At 48.8% G+C, this 19,989-nt stretch overlaps 1 protein-coding gene across 3 annotated transcripts in view; it reads right to left on the bottom strand.

The window, feature by feature from the left end:
- RNF31 (ring finger protein 31) overlaps positions 1–19,989 on the bottom strand; it is a 628,898-nt gene that overhangs the window by 178,111 nt on the left and 430,798 nt on the right. For all 3 annotated transcript variants that reach the window (XM_086923745.1, XM_086923746.1, XM_086923747.1), the window contains exons 14-15: positions 4,381–4,479; positions 3,866–3,955 (exon numbers count right to left, since the gene is read on the bottom strand). In XM_086923745.1, the coding sequence (XP_086779871.1) occupies positions 3,866–3,955; positions 4,381–4,479 (189 nt within the window). The remainder of the gene's footprint in view (positions 1–3,865; positions 3,956–4,380; positions 4,480–19,989) is intronic.

The raw sequence follows: 19,989 nt of genomic DNA on the forward strand, positions 1-19,989 counted from the left end.
CCTCTATATGATGAAAAACCTCTATCTCTCGCTCCACAGAAAGGTACCTTGTGGTATTGAAGGGTCCCAAGGGACTTTGCAGTTTTCGTATCTTTCTTTATGTCCTGCAGCACATCATCAATGTGCTTTCCAAAGAGCATTTCACAGTCAAAGGGAAGATCAAGGATCTTGTTCTGGAGTTCGGCCGGAACCAAGTGGCAGGAAGCCAGCCTTGTCGTCGAAGGACTGCTGCCCCTGCGAGAGAGAGGAACGCTGTGGTGGCAATGTCCATTGAACAGTCAATTATTTCGAAATATGTTCTTTCTTCCTCTTGTAAGATCCTTTTGGCTTCGGCTTTAGCTTCTGTGGGCAGCTAGTCCAGATACAGAGACAGATCACACCACATCTGGTGGTCATACCGTCCAAGAATAGCCAAGACATTGGCCGCTCTGACCAGGAGGCTGGACATGGAAAAGAACCTCTTCCCAGCATTATCTAACCGCCTTCCCTCTTTATCAGGAGGCGTGGTAAGAGGTGCTGCTGGATTTTAGATTTTCTTTGGACCGCTTGTGAATTCACGGAATCCGGTTTCGTCTGGCTGACCAGACAAGTGGGGCTATCATCCAGAGCTTTGTACTTCTTTTCCAGACGAGGAAGCACAGGCATGAAAGTGTCTGGCGACTTCATCACTTTAAGCCCCTCATCCTAGACATGGCCCACAATAGGGATAGAGCGAACAGACTTCCTGTATGGTTCTTTGAAGTCATATAAGAAACATTCCGACTGCACTGTTGTAACAACCTTCAATATCAGCTGGAGGAGAATCTGCCGGTTCAGGAATGGGAGAGGCAGGGTCCGGAATTATTTAGTCATTCCATTCCCTGTCCGGGTCCGGGATAGTCGTAGTGCCTTGGTCATCATCAGATGTGTCATCCTGAACTGTAACCACATTCTGCTATTGGTTCGGTAACTCCGGTATTGTAATTTGAGGAAGCGGAGGTGTAACCGGACGAGCAGGTGGAGTTGGAGGCACTTGCTCTGCTGCATGGCCAGAGGGCTGCGTTGGAAACCGCCTCCTATAATCCGAAAGCATGAACTGCAGGTCCATAATGAGGGAAGACGGCATGCACACCATGTCCTGTTGATATTGATCCTGAGATCTGGATTGTGCCATATACTGTTGCTGCTCCATATAATACTCTTCAGAGTCCGAGTCTTGATATTTAACATGCAGCTGGGATGAACTATCTGCATCACCATAAGGACCGTCATCGTCTTTGGAAAACTCCTCTTCCAGAGGGAGAGCAGGGGGCAGGGGCGTCACCTTCCTTGGAGAAGTCATTTCAGGAGTATTGCTACGTCTCTGTATCGAAATTGCCACATTTTGTATCATCGACGGAGCCGCCGGCGACATGTTTGAACCGTCGACGAGGAAAGAGCCACCGTCTATGGGACCGTCTCGATGCAGTCGTCAAGACCGTCGTCATTATCAGGCTGGAAGCTGTTGACGTCGTCGACGTTGTCGCTGTCGACACCATCACCATCGTCATCTCCGTCGACGTGGAAGTTGTCAGAGTAGACTTCGATGACAGTATAAAAGGTACCTCTGCCAGCGCCGTCGTCGTTGAAGCCGTCGACAAAGCCAATGGAGACGAGGAAACTCTTGTCGACGAGCTAGTCGACGGAGCCGAAGTTGACGCGGGTAAGATTTTTGGAGCCGTCGTCGACGGTATTGATGTTATCGTCGTCGACAAGCAAATTTTTCTGTCCGCTTTTCCCTCAGGAGGGACAGAAGCTAGTTTGTTGAAAGTTTTGGGCTTCTCAGAAGGCGGAGAAGAAGCAGAAGGCCCATGGCTTGTCTTCTTCACAGGTGCCACATCAATAGTCAGTTCTTCCCTCTCCTTTACACCTCAGTGAGGAGATTTGATGGGACTACGCCTGTCAGACCTTTTGTAAGGCTTTGGAAGGGGGGTCTGAAGAAATAGAAGGTGAAGACCTACCCCTTTTTTGTGATCTCCTGGACGAAGTCGCTGATGAAGCATCATCACTGTCACTTGAAACCGGATCTTTTTGTGACTAACTTTTGAAGCCAAGTGAGCAGACGTTCCTCACAGTCCAGCAAGGTCTTAGTTGAGAAGGTACGACAGATCTTGCAGTCAGAAGCTTTATGGTCCGGATACAAACAATAAGTACAGTCTTTATGTTTGTCCTCCACATCAAGTCTCTTCTTGGCGCAGGTGGCACAAGCCTTGAAAAGAGCCTTCTTTTCCTTGTCTGAGATCATGAAGATTAGTGAAGAGTTGAGATGAAAAAAGTCGTTGGAGTTGAAGAAAAACTGAGCAGAGCTCAGTGGAGACTCCCTTGCACAACGTGCGGTAGAAAATCTGAGGCTTTCTCAGGAAGGTTCTATGGGTTGAGGCTGTTCTGATTGGCTGTACATTTTGTTTGGTCTCCTTTGCAAAAAGCGGTAGATAGGCTACAAAATGAGATGAGGCCTAGGCATTTTTTTTTTTTTTACCTATTTCTGTGGTATTTTGTTATTTACCGGGAACTCCCATTCCAACGACGAGGAATGATACAAGCAATGGGAATCTATTAAAGTTCCAATACTGGAGTAACCTGCTATTCCCTTTTTTCCGTGAATCTCCAGCGGACGGAGTTTTGCCTGGTGTTTCACCTGAATCTATGCTCGAACCGTGAAAATATACGGACGACCAAACTCTACTAACAGCAACTGCCACGGTTGCTCAATTGACGACTGGAATCTTCTACAGTCCTGTTTAAAAACGTGCAGATCTGCTCGAGTCCCGTTTCCATCACCACCTAGGGCTTGCATCAAAGAATCTTTGCTTTCCCTCGCAATTCACCTTAGGGGCTACCTCTGCATTATTGTTTGTCCTGATGATGGTCTAATTGACTGCTGCAACAGAGACCGAAACGTCGACCCTACACATCGTCTCCTAAGGACATTTGTGTTCTTCAGAGCTTCTCTTTAGCAGCAGTTGATTTCAGTGGCTCCTCCCTAAATTAATGGAGACTATGTTCTGTTATGAATTGATTTGTTGATTCTTCCATATATCTGTTCATGACTTTTCTATGGGTGATCAAATCACTTGTCTGTTCCCCTCCAATTGATTTTTTGAAACATAAAATAACTTATATTTTCATATATACTAGGATTTCCGTGTGTTCTTTTCTTTTCTCTTGGTTCAATTGAATGTCAAAACTTTACAGATGTCTTGTTGACACGCCTGAGTAAGATTGATAACAATATACTCTAAGACTAATGCCTATGAATAATTGAAATTATTGTATTAACGAAATCCCTTGTAGACACTTTTTACCTTACATTGTTCACTGCCCAAGCCTACAAGGGTTGATTGGGTTACCCCCTCTTATTGTATATTCCCACAACCACAGCATTACTACACCTTCCTTTTTAGCCTTTGCCCCTACAATATACCATGTTGTTCCCAAACCAAGACCTGCTGCTCCCCCAATACCCAGCATTACTGCACGTTCCTTTTTAGCCTTTGCTCCTACACTATGCCCTTTTGCTGCAATACAACATAACCTGCTTTTCTCACAACCAGCCTTACTACGCCTTTCCTTTCAGCAGGATTCCTACCCCATGATGATGTGCTCCCGCACAACCAGCACTACAGACAACCCACCATAGGCAGCGTTCCTACCCTAAACCCTGCAGCTTGTCCACGGTCAGCATTACTCTGCCTTCCATTATATATCTACATGAAACACTGCTGCAGCCCCACAAGCAGTGCCTTGAAGTCTGTTGGTGCAGCCCAAGGCTAGTATACATCTCCATTACAGCCAAGAGTTTCACACCAGTCCCTATACGGGTGCAGGGAAGCAGCAGGTTACTCACCGGACGTTTGCACATGATGCAGAAGCTCTTCTGACACTGGGGACACCGTGCCTCCATTTGCTCCCGCTCGTATATAAACCCAAAGGAGCACTGCAGGAGGGTAAGGAAAAAAGAACTTACCAACAGCACCTTACCCCCAAAGCATGCCATCCACACTCAATGCACTTACACCCCTGACTTTCTCACAGCACTCTGACCGTAGGATTCCAGAAAGACTCCACTCCAAATCCCACTGTTCTAAATACTGGCAAATCTTCCTCAGTCTCACCCCATCCTCTACTCGTTGGCCTACACACTGGCTTGGTTCTGGCCCTTATCCTCCACTTAATGAACTTTGACTGGGCCTACAAACTCTCGGTCATGCAGCCCTAACGTACATTCTCAATGCTGTGATCTTTGCCCTTCGACATACGGCAATCTGACCTTCACTCGCTGCCCTCCCTGCCTCATCCAAACACTTCATATCAACCTTGCCACAGCCAAATGAAAGCCATATACACCGCAGACAGGCTTACATGGGTGCACCACAAAAACTTTGGGTCCTTCATCAAGGTACGCTCTGTCAACTTCTTGTGGAAGAGATCGAGGACATCGTGGTCTAAGCAGTCCCGCAGCTACAGAAGAAGCAAAATGAGAGAGTGAGCGGCACTGAGATTTAAAAAAAAAACATTGGTAGTTCTATAACATTAAACAAGAAATGGATAAGGGATATCATCAAAGGTCACAGTAGTCAAATAAATGCGATCACGTTAAGTCTCAGCAATGTGTAATTCAAATGTACAGGAGAGGCAATTGGTTAGGCATAGAGTTCATGTCTATTGCTGTTAGACCTGAAAAAGCACAGTGTTTCTGTTGGCGCCATAATTTGAAGACATTTGTCCCTGGCTGAGTTTGCGTCTTGGGAGGTATCCTCTTTCAGGTTTAAGCATGTTGGGCTGAAGAAGCAGCTGAAGGAAGGGAACTAGGTGCAGAGAGAAACTGCTTAGTCAGTAATTGACTACATTGAGGGGAGTGACCACCTGGTAATAGAGAAGCTATTGGGGAGTAGATGAGCATACAATATAAATGAAGGATACTACGCTGCTAACGTGTCATCCTTGGGGGCTGGGGGCATTTTCTGGGTCTCCAAAATAATAACACGTTCCCCATTATGTGGTCCATGGATAGGGTGCTACATTCCTCTCTATGCAGGTCTATGATCTCAGCTTCAGCATATTAATAGTGAAGGCTTGAGGGGGTGGGGGCGCACAGGATGGGGCGGCGGGAGGGGGGTAATGTGCATGGTTATTAGAAGGACAATATTAGAAATTTGGGATGGCGCCTTGTGATTTTTTAGGGTTTGTGAGTGCCACGAGCCACTGTTAATCAGTCAAGGGTTATTGACGTCTCAGTGAAGGAGGAAATCAGTTCTAATACTAAGAGCCAATGATCTCTCAGTGAAGGGCACGCACATAACGTGCTGGAAGTCTTCCGAGTCCGCAGAAGAGGAAAGTGCTTGTTAGTGGCTGACGGGGAGAGAACGCTCTGTGCAGGATGTACTATTGAAGGAGTTTGAATATGGGGTTGTTGGAGATCAAGAGTAAGTATGGTAGAGCGTCTCACCAATCCTTCTCATGAACACCCTTCCTGCTTCTCTATCCCATTTGTCATGCCAGGGGGAAAGAGTAATACAGGTGTGGGAAAAGAGAGCTTTGTAAAACAAAGTGATGTACCTGTATCCTAGACTATGGTATAAATGGATTGAATAAATGTGTATAGCTCCTGCTGCATGTCTGAAATGCACCAGTGGTTGCGGAGGATGATGAATGAGAAACTGACCCCCATGGATTGCATATGCTCATTCAGTGCATTTAATGGGAGGAGCTGCCCTTCTCAAACAAGTCTCCCAGAGTCACAAGATTTGAGTTATGCCAATACTTCAAGTCAACATGCGAAATGAGGCCCTCCAAGGCCCAGAAGAAAGGGGTTACGAGCTTGGTCCAACAGTAGGGCTCAAAAATAGTCCCACAGCACAACTCGCAGAAGACGAGGGTGGGCGTGGAGCCAGTGAGCACCAGAAACCAGGGGACCATTCAGTTCATCCAGACTGAGTGGACGTGTCACTGGCCAGGTTTCTTCAATGGATAAGCCAGCAAGCCACCTAAACATCCATTTCAACTGAGCAGAGAGAACAAAGGGAGGCACAATTTGGCAAGGCCAGTTCTATGTCGACCAGTGTGCCAGATGAGTTCACCTAAGTGCTTGTCGAGATCACAGAAGAATTTACTAGACAGATTTATGGGAAACTGACAAAATAATATAAAAGAAGAGATAGGGCCACCGTCTCTGGGAGGGCGGTATGCCCCCTCTGGGGCTTGTGAGAGTGGTCTCTAAAACACTGGTTGGGATGTAAGAGCACATATTGTTCTCGTCAGATTACCATCATACAGGTCCCGGTCTGAGTGGTCGATCTTAATTTCCATGTAGAAGAAAGTAGTTCCCTCCCATCGTAATGGTCCACCACTTTGCTCTACAGATATCTACATAACTTTGGGTAGAGGGGAAGACTCAAGATTTCTTATAATTTACCTGTAGGCCGGACATGGCACCAAAGTTTTAAAAGGTCTGCCTAATACAAGAATCATCTCCCCGAAGGTTTCTGGGATAGATAAGGCTACCGTTATTGTATAACAAGATGGGGTGCATCCCATTCACTTGAGGGATGTCCCAGGTCGCACTCTCTGCTCTCAGCCTTACCGCAGCGGCTACATGGCCAAAACAAAGGGCAGCCCTGTAGAGTCCCTCTACCAACCACAAGCGATAGAGAAAATATTTACCTGAACATTCCCACGCCATAGGATGAGTGTATAATAATCATATGAGGCAGATGGCCCTGGCCCAAAACTGAATCTTTTCAAGACCTTAAAAAGGTAGTCCCATCATAAGGTGTCAAAGGCATTATTGTGATCTAAACCCAGCAAGGCAGACCAGGGCCAGGTTGAAGTGGTGGCATCAAGGAGCCAAAAAGGCAACTTAGGTTACAAGAGGTACTACTAGAGGGAGTTAACCCATGCTGGTCGAGGTGAATCTATTGGGGTAGAGTTCATTTAAAGAGGAAGGCCAAGACTTTCCCAAAGATTCTTTAGACATAGTTGAGAATGGTGCTGGGTCTATAGGAGGATGGATCCTCAGGTTTCTTTAAGGTAACTGGGGGAGAAATCACGCCTCTAGTGCTGCTTTATATAATGTGGCTATTCCATGACTATGAAATCTGCATACATATGATAGAGGTCTGCAGGAGGCTGGCCGTACCCGGCATCTTACCAGCTGCAAACGGTTTGGTCGGGGGAGTCCTACCCCCGTTTGACAAGCTTAGAATGACCATCCCCCTGTGTTGTGTGCCTGACCCTGAAACTAGAGAAAAGGGGCAGCTCCTCACAGTATAAAGCTGTAAGTGCTTCCCTTTCTTTTGAGGCTAGATGAGGAGGTCTGGGCGGTGTTTATCTGTATCTTGTATGTGGCTTGTGCAGCTGTCAAGTCAGCATTCTGGTTTGGAATTCTAGCTCTGTTCCTTGACAGTTGCCGTTACGGTCCACATAGAACTGGAGGTGTTTCCTGTTGGGTGGTGTAATTTTTACATTACTTGTTACGGGGCGTGGCCAAGATGGCGACCTGAGAGGCAGAGAGACCGAGAGGCTCCCCGCTCCGAGCCCCCCATCCCGGCCTTTTCACTGCACCAGTATCCCAATCTGGCGAGGATCGAACCTGTGAGTACCGGATGGACGAGGAGGTTGACTGCGGAGCAGCCAGAGAAGCTGGAAGCCATCGAAATCAGGTGCTGGGCTCTGAGGGGCGCCGCCGCGAACTAGCGACCGAGTGAGCTGGGTGCAGTGGAGGGGATGTCCACGAGGAGCCCTGACACTGGACTATTTGGTCGCTGCTTGCCGCGGGTCTGCCTTGGGGGTCCAGAGGTGCGGGGCAGCAGCGAGGGGGGAAGTGGCAACAGGCAGGGGAAGTGGCAACAGGCAGCGAAAGCGGCCGTGGAGAGACCCCATCGAGGGCGCAGCGAAAATAGAGGTCCAGGCGTCTGGGCCTGTTGTCTCGGACTGAGCCGACAGCCCCGCAGAGTTAACAGTGAGTGGGGCGCGCCGTCGGCGCAGCTGAATACCCCGTGGACCAGAGGTGAGGCGCGGCTATCCCGCGGGAGTCTGGCGCTGGGGGGGGGGGGGGGGGGGGGGGGGCCCTGTGGTGAACGTGAAAATTGAAGCCGGGGAGCCGGGACCTAGGATATTGGCCCGACCGCTACCTTCTCCAGCCTGGCGCGTGCCCACAAGTGAGGGGTTAAGAAGCGGAAGGTGTTGACCGCCTGTGCTCCTAGGACAGTGGGCAGCCTGTGTGGGGCGGGCGCTCCGTGGCGCCCCAAGACTTTGAAGAGCAGACGGGGGAGCGTCCAGCCTAGAGTGGTGGCGGAGGCCCTGGGGGGGCCCAATGGGAGCAGCGACTCAGTGAATCTGTGGAGCGCCCAACACGTGAGGGGGAAAAGTCCGGACCCACCGGGGGGCGGTGGAAAAGGAGGCCAGTGGCCGGGACTGCCGGCGGGCCAGACTAGGTCTGGTGCATGAGCCACTGGTGCCCCTCCAAACGATTGGGTGGCAGCCAGTGTCCTTGAGTTGACACCCCCTCAGGGTCCGGACGTTAGCCACACCCGGGATCCAACCCCACGGAGATGCCTGCTTTATGGTGGCGGGGCCCTCTTGGGCCACAACAGCGAACGAAGAGAGGACCGGAGTGGGCACCATAGAGAGACGGTGTTCAACCCCCACAAGCCCGGCGCGATAAGGGGCCTACTGGACTACGGCCCACGTGAGTACCGCGTTCAAGCAACACACAAGCCTCACCAGAAAGTCCGTGGCCATCAAGGAGACTGATCCCCCTCTACCCTCACGTCTGCGCGGTTTCCTGGCGTTGGCACGGTTCACCCTTCAGTCTACAGGCGGTGGTGCTCGCTGGGCACTCTACGCCCGAGCGGCCCAGCCACGAGGTCCGGTCTCCGGGATCCCAAGCAGCCAGGTACGGAGAAACACTGGTGGTTGACCGCAGAGCGTGGCTAGTGCGGGGAGAAGAGGCGGGCGCAAGCTCACCGACATGCTCCTTAAGGGCCCCCCTAAGGGAGACAAGGGACCCCCCTCTCCACCAGCAACGAAGCAACTCACGGACCAGGGGGATGGAGTGGTGCCCATAACCAAGTCCTTCCTCGAAACTTTGTTCAACTCTTTGCGCAAGGGCTTTCAAACGCTGAAGCAGGAAATGGCCGGAGAGCATTGCGAACTTCGCCGAGACGTGGACGGTCTTGGTGAGCGGGTGGCGGCTGTCAAAGAGGCGGAACAGACCAGGAGCAAAGAAGTGGAACAACTCCAGCAAGAACAAAGTTGACCTGCAGGCGCATGCAGAGGATCTTGAAAACCGGTCCAGACGGAATAACATCGGGCTTCGAGGCGTCCCATCTAAAGCAGAAGGAGCGAGTGTTACTGGCTTCCCACAATATATGTTCCGAGAGATCTTGGGGGAGGCAGGAGCCTTTGACATTCGCATAGAAAGAGCGAACATAATAGGCCTGGTGCGTCGTGCGCCCGGCCCCACCTGACATCCTGCCCAACTTCCCTTTAAAAGAGAGGATCCTCTGGGAGGCGCGTCAGAAACAACCTCTCATGTACCAGGGGCATCCTGTGGCTCTTTTCATGGACCTTTCAGCCATCACACTACAAAAATGGAAAGCATTTAAAGTAGTAACAACGTTCCTGCAAGATAAGGAAGTCCCCTACTCATGGGGTCTTCCCTTCAGGTTGATCTTTAAGTGGAATGGGACCCTGCACCATATGATATCCATACGAGACACCTGTGCCCTGGTGGGGATCGAGCACAATGAGGAACCCCTCTCACGAAGCTTCACAGCGATCTTCACAAGAACTATCACAGCGACCTTCACAGGGAGGGTGGAAACGTGTTGGCTGCAGACATTCACCCAGAGTACACCTGAAACCAGATCTCACCACCATGATACAGGAACAGGCCTCGGCCATTCAAGAGGTGTCCAGAGACACATCGTCAGCTGATTGACCTTGTTAAGCGGGGAGACTCTTTCTCACTACAACTATGCAGCTCGGGGGATGGGGGGGGGGGCTCGTCGATGCCACACGCTCCTTCACATAACTTCACCACAGGCCTGTACTGCCCACTACCTGGCCTGGGACTATGAAACAACGTTGGGGTTTCTCTGTTGGGGTTAGGGTGGGAGGTGGGGGGGATGGGGTGTTGTGGTTAGGGTGGGGGGTGGAGGGGTGCCTCTTGCTAGTTGGAATGACATTCAACAATTGGTTTGATGGGGAGGCGGGAGGGTGGTTGGTTGGAAGGGGATGCGGGTGTCGGGTGAATTGCGGGGCAGGGGAGGGTAGGAGGGAACCAGTATGCTGACAAGGGCTGTGGCCCACATGCAGGGGGCTGCCCGAAAGGCCTATGGCAGGTTGCGCAGTTAACACATCCCGGTGATAAGATGTCTGGGGCTACATTGAAGGTTTTCACCTTGAACGTGAAGGGGCTTAATAACCCCATTAAGCGGCGAGCGGTCCTATCATATTTAGAAAACTCAGGTGCCGCTATCTGTTTACTTCAGGAAACCCCTTTACTTACCAAAGACTGGCATTGATGAGGTCCCGTGCATTCCCTCAACAGTTATTCTCCTCAACTTCTGACAAGAAGGCAGGGGTTGCGATTCTGGTTGCCAGACACTTTCACGGTCAGATTGGAGACAAGGTTGAGGAGATCAAAGGCTGACTCCTTGCCTATAGCATCAAGGTGGGAGGCATGACCATGAAAGTGGGATCCCTGTACGCCACTAATACGAGTCAGGAGCCCTTTCTCACAAACGCCTTGTCGGAGGCCTTACGCACCCCGACTCTTTCCTACTCATGGCGGGGGACCCCAACCTGGTGATGGATAAGGAGAGGGACAGATCGGGCCACCGCTTTGGTAACACAGGCGCACACTCAGCGGCAGGGAAAGACTGGTTGGCATAGTGCCAGGGCTGAGGGACCTGTGGCGAGCTAAGCACCCCGACACCTTGCACTACACCTTCTATTCCCATGTGCACCACACGTATGCCAGACTAGATCACTTCATAGGCTCCTCATTTGGAAACAGTTAAAAGGTCGCCAGGGCTCATCTGGCAAGTCTAGACAAAGATAGGCTGAATGCGCTGCCCTCAGACTTTGGCACCCATATTATGTGGGTGGGAACAAAACAGGATGCCTCCTAGCCAGTGCACTTCGGGCTAAGGTCCAGCGCTCAAAAATTGTAACCCTACACAACGAGCAAAGGGAGGAGATTCATGACTAGGCACAAATAGTGCGGGCATTCAGGGACTATTATGCATCTCTCTAAAAGGCAGATCCCACACCTGTAGATAGCGTAGAAACTTACCTGCATGGCGCAGCCACCACCACGCTTAGCGCAGCAAGTGCAGGGTCACTGGATGCACCTATCAGAATTGAGGAGGTGGTCAGCACAATCTTCCGCCTCAAACTCCTGAAAATCGCCAGGTCCTGACCGTTTCTCCTCTGGCTTTTACAAGGTTTTCTGTCCAATAGTTGCTCCGATTCTTACCAAACTTTTTAATTTGTTTCAGGGCCCCGGCTCCATTCCACCTGACATGCTGGAGGCCGACATCATAGTGCTGCCTAAGCCAGGCAAAGATACCACCCAGTGCTCCGCCTATAGGTCGATTTCCTTACTTAATCTTGATCTCAAACTTTTCACAGGGGTGCTTGCCTCAAGGCTTGGACTTTGTCTCCCGGGGATTATAGAATCGGACCAGTCAGTATAGCATTAGATTGCCACCTGGTGTTGGGCTCGGATGATTGCATGTTGTTGTCGCCTTGGAAGAAGTCTTTTTAGTCACGAGATAGGTGACTCCTCCCTTGGACGACAGATCGCATGGGCATCGGCTCCATCCTTAGATTGTTTTTCGCCATGATGGGAAATGATGGAGTTAGTAGAAAGAAGAAAAGGATGTCCATGCGTGTATATCTAATTAAGATAAAACTGGAACAGATACAGGTCCCAGGGAGGCGGGAGGGCGTGTACAACGCTGCAGCTCTACATACCAAGAACAGATGCATACTGGTAAGTAGCATTTTCCATTCAAGGCATATGAGCTGCAGATTGTACACTTAGCATTGATTGTGCAGCAGTGTCTCCCCTAGCGGTGGTCATCTGTATCTGTTGCAGTCGTTTGAAAGAGATTTTTAAGGACAGCTTGGCCTACTGCAGCTTGCTGCTTTGCTTGCACATCAACACAATAGTATGTAGTGAATGTATGTGTTGTACACCATGTTGCTGCCTTGCAGATGTCTTCTAAAGGAGTGTTTCCTAAGAAAGCCATGGAGGCTCCTAGCTTGCGTGTGGAGAGCGCTCTAGGAGGAAATGTTAATGTGCGTTTTGCTTTGTGATAGCATATTTGTATACATTTAACAATCCACCTTGCAATTCCTGATTTAGAAATGGGATTGCCTTTATGTAGTGGAGAGAAGGCTACAATAGTTACTTTGTCTTGTGAAAGGACTTGGTCCTATCTATGTAATAGAGAAGAGCTCTTTTGACATCTAGTGTGTGCAAAGCTCTTTCCACTACTGAGTCAGGGTTTTGAAAAAACACTGGTAACTCAACAGATTGGTTTAAATGAAAAGGAGTAATTACTTAAGGAAGGAATTTAGGATTAGTTCTCAGAACTACTTTGTTTCGGTGTAATTGTAAGAAAGGTTCTTGTATAGTTAAAGCTTTAATCTCTCTAACTCTTCTAAGAGAGGTTATAGCAACAAGGAAAGCTGTTTTCCATGTGAGAAATTGTAGTTCACATTTTCTCAAAAGGGGCCCCCATGAGCCTATAAGAACAATGTTTAGGTTCCACACTGGAGTGGGTGGTAACTTAGGAGGAATAATTCTTTTTAGTCCTTGCATAAAAGCTTTTATTGCTGGTCTTTTTTGTAGATATGCAGCAATAGCTGCCAGATGTAAACGTATAGATGAATAAGCTAGATTACATATGGAGAAGGTAACTGTCAGGATTGTCAAGTCTCGAGTCAAAAAGAAGCTTTCTGCGAGCACTACATGTGGGAGGATCAGGAAAATGTTACAATTGAATAATTCACAGTCAGAAAGAATCTCTAAAAGGGCCGCTAGAAATCCATTACAAGGGTCGCAGGTTAGCGCTCTATTGTTTGACTGTCATCAGCCAGATGCAGGTGAGACGCCCGTTCTGTGGCGCACTTCACCCGTGTCTTGAGGAGAGAAGGACGTTTTCACCGAATTCGCCGCAAAGCTTAGGGAAAAGTTAGTCGCGGTTCCTGAATAATAAAATTCATTTAGTGCGTGAGTTGGAGAAGACCGCAAACATAACAAATAAGACTGTTCCGGTATTTCATGACAATTGAGCATACGCTAGTCCTTGTATTGAGAAAAGACGGCGAAAGTGAGCGTGCGCATAAAGAATTCACTACAATGCTGAGCATGCGCAATATTTGTACACTGTTATCCTAATGGAGCGAAATAAAGAGTGAGCGCTCGACATTAGAGGTTGGCAAAGTTAGTCTAAGCTGTGTCACAGGTAATACAAAAAGAGAGAGAAACGTGACAGAGAGAAAAGACAAGACTGAAGTAGATAAAGGCATGAAAAGCCAAGATAAAAAATTTCTGAGTTTTGGAGATTGAGTGAAGTTAACTCAAGTCTGTTAATACAATTTAGTAACAGTTAAATAAGCATTGGTAAATACAAAAAGGGTGAAGCAAGAGTTAATAGAAAGAGAGATATTTATCAACACACCAGCGGTAACAAATAGGTAAGGAATCTGTCACAAGAAAGAAGAATAGGGAGGCAATAAGAAAAGAAAATAACCTTCAACATATTATTCAGTTACAGTTAGTTGAAGATAATAAAAAAAAGAAAAGAAATATAAAAGAAGAGATGCATAGGTCACACCTAGACAGGGTAGGTAAATAGGAGTACAGGATAATAGATAATCAGCTAGTAGAATGAATGAGAAATAATGAGTGTTCTTTCCTTTTACAGTAAATACTAACTCGTACAACCAGAAGACGTAGAAGAAGAAGACGTCTGAAGCTGAATTAAGAATCAGACGAGGTGTGGCTGTCTCTTCTCTGTCCCATCCCCTTTTCCCCCCTGGGGTTTTGGTTGGCATGCATGCTTAAACTTGCGTGTTGCTGAGAAACCTTGGAGGGGCATTGGGAACTTGCGGCATTCTGCTCCTGTGCATTTGAGAAGAGCACGTTCTGACAGTAACAGATAATATTTTGAATGGAGGCATCTAAAGGATCAATTTGATTATTATTGCAGTAAATGGCAAATATTTTCCATCTAGCAGCATAGCAAGCTCTAGTAGGTCTTCTGGCTTCTATAATAATATTCACACAGTCTGGAGGCAGGTTAAGGTTACCAAACTCTAAGACTTCAGGAGCCAGATCGCCAGATCCAGTTGACTTGGATCTGGATGCCTGATGTCTCCATGATTCTGCGGTAGCATGGATGGTGTCAGAGACAGTTTTTGGTGTGGGACTAGAGAGAGTTCCAGCAGTGTAGTGAACCACGGTTGGTGCACCCATGTGGGAGCTACCAGGATCAGTTTGAGAGACTGTTGTCTGAGCTTTTGTACCACTAGTGGTATTAGAGGGGTTGGCGGAAAAGCGTACGCAAATCTGCCTGACCAGTTCATCCGTATCGCCTTGCCCTTGGACAACGGGTATGGAAACCTGGTGGCAAAGGTTGGGCATTTTGCGTTTTTGTGTGTGGCAAACAGGTCTATGTCTGGATGACCCCACTTGTGAAAGAATGGTTGAAGAACTTGCAGATGTAGTTACCATTCGTAAATCTGTTGTGTCTGTCGACTTACCAGATCAGCTTTCTGATTGTGAACTCCTGGAAGGTGTTCTGCAAGCAGATATATGATTTGTGGAATGGTCCATTTCCAAATGTTTTGTGCGAGCTGGAACAGTTGCAGGGAATGTGTGCCTCCTTGTTTCTGTATGTAGTACATGGCTGTCATGTTGTCCGTCTGGATTAAGACAGCCTTGCTCTGTATGTGTACTTGGAAGGACTTTAGTGCCTGGAAAATTGCTACCAACTCTAGGTGGTTGATGTGAAGCACCTTTTGATGAGCAATCCATCTTCCCTGAGTTGTGTGGTGGAGCAGATGTGCTCCCCATCCTGTCAGGGATGCGTCTGTCGTCAGTACTATTTGTGGAACTGGCTCGAGGAACGGCCGCACTCTGGACAAGTTTTTTGTGTTACACCACTGCAGAGAGCGATGTGTGCGGCAGTCCACCAACACCAGGTCTGGCAGTTGTCCCTGTGCCTGATTCCACTGATGTGCTAGACATTCCTGTAATGGGCGCATTTGCAGTCTTGCTTATGGTACAATAAAAATGCAAGATGCCATCATGCCTATTAGTTGCATGAACACTCTGGCAGGGAGAGAGTGTTGGTTTTGAAACCTTGTAACCAAGGCTTGAATGCTCTGTATCCTGGCTGGACTGGGATAAGCTAGAGCTGTATTGGTGTTTATGATAGCCCATAGGTATTGATGTACATGAGAGGGCTGTAGGTGTAACTTGGTGTAGTTGATTGTAAACCCCAAGTCGTGCAGTGTTTGAATTGTTTGAGATGTGTGTTGGACACACTGATTGAATGACTTGGCTTTTATGAGCCAATCGTCTAAGTATGGGAAGACGTGGATATGTTGTCTTCTGAAATGCTCTGCTACTACTGCTAGGCATTTCGTGAACACTCTTGGTGCAGTTGTGACCCCGAATGGAAGGACTTTGAATTGATAGTGTTGTCCTTGTAGCACAAACCTGAGATACTTCCTGTGAGAAGGATGTATGGGAAAGTGAAAGTAGGCATCTTTGAGGTCTAGTGTATTGAGGAAATCGCCTTGTTGCAATAATGGGAGCACTTGTTGTAAAGAGACCATGTGAAAATGATCTGAGTGTATATACAGATTGAGAGGCCTTAAATCTAGAATTGGCCTTAGTATCCCATCCTTTTTGGGTATTAGGAAGTAGAGTGAGTAGACCCCAGTTCCTTGACGTTGCAATGGAACTAGCTATATTGCATCTTTTTGTAGCAACGAGAGAACCTCTTGTTGGAGCAGCGTTAGATGTTCTGTGGACATTAGTCGCTGTCTGGGTGGTATATTTGGAGGCGTAGCTGTAAGCTCTAGGCAGTAACCATACTGGACAATCTGTCTTACCCACTTGTCTGTTGTGATGGAATTCCAGACAGGTAGGAATGCAAATGCTACTTACCAGTATGCATCTGTTCTTGGCATGTAGGGCTGCTGACATTCATATCTGTGCATAGATCGCCGCCTAGTGTTGGGTCCGGATGATTGCACATTGTTGTCCTGGAAGAGTCTTCGAAGTATCACGAGATAGGTGGCTCCTCCCCTGGACTACAGTGCGCATGGGCATCGACTCCATCCCCAGATTGTTTTTAGCCATTGTGGCCGAGATGGAGTGAACTTAGTGAATGATGACCATGCCATGAAATGATATGTAAACACTGCAGCTGCTACAGGCGCCGGGGAGGAGGGCGGGCGATATGAATGTCAGCAGCCCTACATGCCAAGAACAGATGCATACTGGTAAGTAGCATTTGCAGTTCGAGGCATGTGGGCTGCTGAATTCATATCTGTGCATAGAATACATAGCAGTCCCTCCATTAGCGGCGGCCGCCCGTGCCAGCTGCAGCAGTTTGGAAAAGTGTCTTGAGAACAGCCTGCCCTACAGCTGCCTGCTGTTTAGAGTGCACGTCTACACAGTAATGTTTAGTAAATGTATGTGTGGTAGACCATGTGGGTGCTCTACATATGTCCTCTAAGGGAATGTTTCCAAGGAAGGCCATAGAGGCCCCCAACTTTCTGGTGGAGTGGGCTCTTGGTGGAATTGTAAGAGTGCGTTTTGCCTTCGCATAACAGATCTGAATACATTTCACGATCCACCTAGCAATACCAGCCTTGGAAATAGCGTTACCTTTGTGGTGTGGCGCAAAGGCAACAAAAAGCTGCTTAGTCTTTCTAAAATCCTTGGTCCTATCAATGTAATACATTAGGGCCCTTTTAACGTCAAGGGTGTGGAGCATCCGCTCCGCCAGTGACTCAGGATTTTGAAAAAACACCGGCAACTTAATTGTTTGGTTTATGTGGAACTGAGACACAACCTTGGGTAGAAATTTAGGGTTAGTGCGGAGCACTACCCTGTTAGCATGAACCTGAAAGAAAGGCTCTTGGATTGTGAGGGCCTGCAGCTCACTAACCCTCCGTAGCGATGTAATTGCTACTAAGAAAGCCACTTTCCAAGTCAAGAACTGAAGTTCGCAAGAATGTAGTGGCTCAAAGGGAGGACCCATCAGTCTTGTAAGAACCACATTGAGGTTCCACTCTGGAGCTGGTGGAGTCCGTGGTGGAATGACCCTTTTGAGTCCTTCCAGAAAAGCTTTGATAGCAGGCACTTTGAAAAGTGAAAGGTGCTGTCTATTCTGGAGGTATGCGGCCATCGCAGACAGGTGAATGCGGATGGAAGTATATGCCAAATTACACTGGTACAGATGGAACAGGTAACAGATGATGTTCTGAATGGAAGCATCTAGTGGATTAATGTTGTGGTTTGCGCAATAAATGACAAACCGCTTCCATTTGGCCGCATAACATGCTCTAGTAGTGGGCTTTCTTGCCTCCCGAATGATGTCCATGCAATTGGGAGGAAGGTTAAGGTAGCCAAATTCTAGGACCTCAGGAGCCAGATCGCCAGGTTGAGCTGTTGCGGATCTGGGTGCTGAATGTCGCCATGGCTCTGCGTCAGAAGGCTAGGTGTGAGATGAAGCCTTTGATGCGGTACCACGGAAAGTTCCAGAAACGTGGTGTACCACGGTTGGCGAGCCCACGTTGGAGCAACTAGGATGAGAGTCATCGAGTGCTGCCTGAGCTTGCGCGCCACCAGCGGTATCAGGGGTGCTGGGGGAAAAGCGTACGCAAATTTGCCTGACCAGTTCATCCATATCGCATTGCCCTGCGATTGCGGGTGTGGGAACCTGGCGGCGAAGCTTTGGCATTTTGCGTTCTCCCTTGTGGCGAACAGGTCTATCTCTGGATGACCCCATCTTTGAAAGTACGGCTGGAGTACTTATGGATGTATCTCCCATTCGTGCATTTGGTGGCTGTGCCCGCTGAGCAGGTCCGCCATCTGATTGTCTTTGCCTGGGAGGTGTTCTGCCATGAGGAAGATGTTCCTCTGAATGGCCCACTTCCACATGCTCTGAGCCAGATGAGACAGCTGCGGAGAGTGTGTTGCCCCCTGTTTCTGAATGTAGTAAATGGCCGTCATGTTGTCCGTCCGGATCAACACGACCTTGTTGCACAGATGTACCTTGAACGCCTTTAAGGCCATGAAGATCGCCATCAGTTCTAGCACATTGATGTGCATCTTCTTCTGCTGTAGTGTCCATAGTCCCTGCACTGTGTATTGGAGTACATGCGCTCCCCAACCCTGGAGAGAAGCGTCCGTCGTCAGGATGATCTGCGGCACAGGCTCTTGAAACGGTCGGCCCTTGCAAAGGTTTTGTGGATTCCACCAATGCAGAGAGTTGTATGCCCGACCGCTCACCAACACTAGGACTTTCAATTGCCCGTGAGCCCGAGTCATCTGACGTGCTAAGCACTCCTGAAGCGGACGCATATGTAGTCTCGCGTGTGGGACTATGGAGATGCAGGAGGCCATCATGCCTATCAACTGCATGAACACTCTTGCTGGAAGCGAGTGCTGAGGTCTGAATCTTTGGATCAGCGACTGAATGCTGTCGATTCTCACTGAATTCGGCTGCGCAGTGGCCGCCAGAGTGTTTATGGTCGCACCCAGATACTGCCGTATGTGGGCGGGCTGGAGATGGGATTTTGGGTAATTCAGTGAGAACCCCAGATCGTGCAGAAGGTGAATGGTGTGGGACACGTGGTTGGCGCGCTGCTGGTCCGACTTTGCTTGAATGAGCCAGTCGTCCAGATAGGGGTAGACGTGGATGTTCTGACGTCTCAGATGCGCCGCCACCGTCGCTAGGCACTTTGTGAAGACCCTGGGCGCTGTGGTGACCCCAAAAGGCAGAACCTTGAACTGGTAGTGCTGGTTTTGAATGGTGAACCTTAGGTATTTTCTGTGTGAAGGATGCAGGGGAATGTGAAAGTATGCATCCTTGAGATCCAGAGTCGCCAGGAAGTCCCCTTGCAGAAGCAGTGGGAGAACCTGCTGCAGCGTGAGCATATGGAAATGTTCTGACAGAATGTACAAGTTGAGAGGTCTGAGGTCTAGGATGGACCTGAGGGATACGTCCTTCTTTGGAATTAGAAAGTACAGGGAGTAAACCCTTGTACCCCTTTCCTGCAGGGGAACGAGCTCTATTGCTCCTTTTTGCAGCATGACGTTGACTTCCTGCTGCAACAAGTGCAAGTGCTCGCCGGACATAGGACGGCTTTTTGGAGGTATGTTGGGTGGAGTGGATGTGAGCTCCAGATAATAACCGTATTGGATAAGAGATCTGACCCACCTGTCCGTGGTGATGGACTTCCACACGGGCAGGAACTGCTGGAGTCTCCCCCCGACCGGTGTTGCGTGGTCGGGGGGCAGTGACAAGGCGTCACTGTTTGCTGGCGGTGGAGGACCTGGAGCTGTTATTTCCACGTCCTCTGCCTTTGACGTTGTTGCCACGGTATCCACCCCGACCCTTGTTGGTATATGAGGATTGGGTGTTACTCTTATAGAATTGCGTGGACTGTGACGCTTGACCCCTTGAGGTGCCTCTGTTATTGGAGCGGCGAAAGGAACCACCCCGAAACTGCTGGGACTGCAGGGCACCCATAGATTTAGCAGTGTCCGTGTCTTTTTTCATTTTTTCGAGGGTGGCATCCACTTCTGGGCCAAACAGGTGGTCTGGATTGACAGTTTGGTTTAGGATGGTAGTTTGAATGTCTGGTTTAAAGCCTGATATTCTGAGCCATGCATGTCTACGCAGTAGAACGCTAGTGGTTATTGCT

This window comes from Lissotriton vulgaris, chromosome 5, assembly GCF_964263255.1.
Source record: "Lissotriton vulgaris chromosome 5, aLisVul1.2, whole genome shotgun sequence".
Classification (NCBI taxonomy): domain Eukaryota; kingdom Metazoa; phylum Chordata; class Amphibia; order Caudata; family Salamandridae; genus Lissotriton; species Lissotriton vulgaris.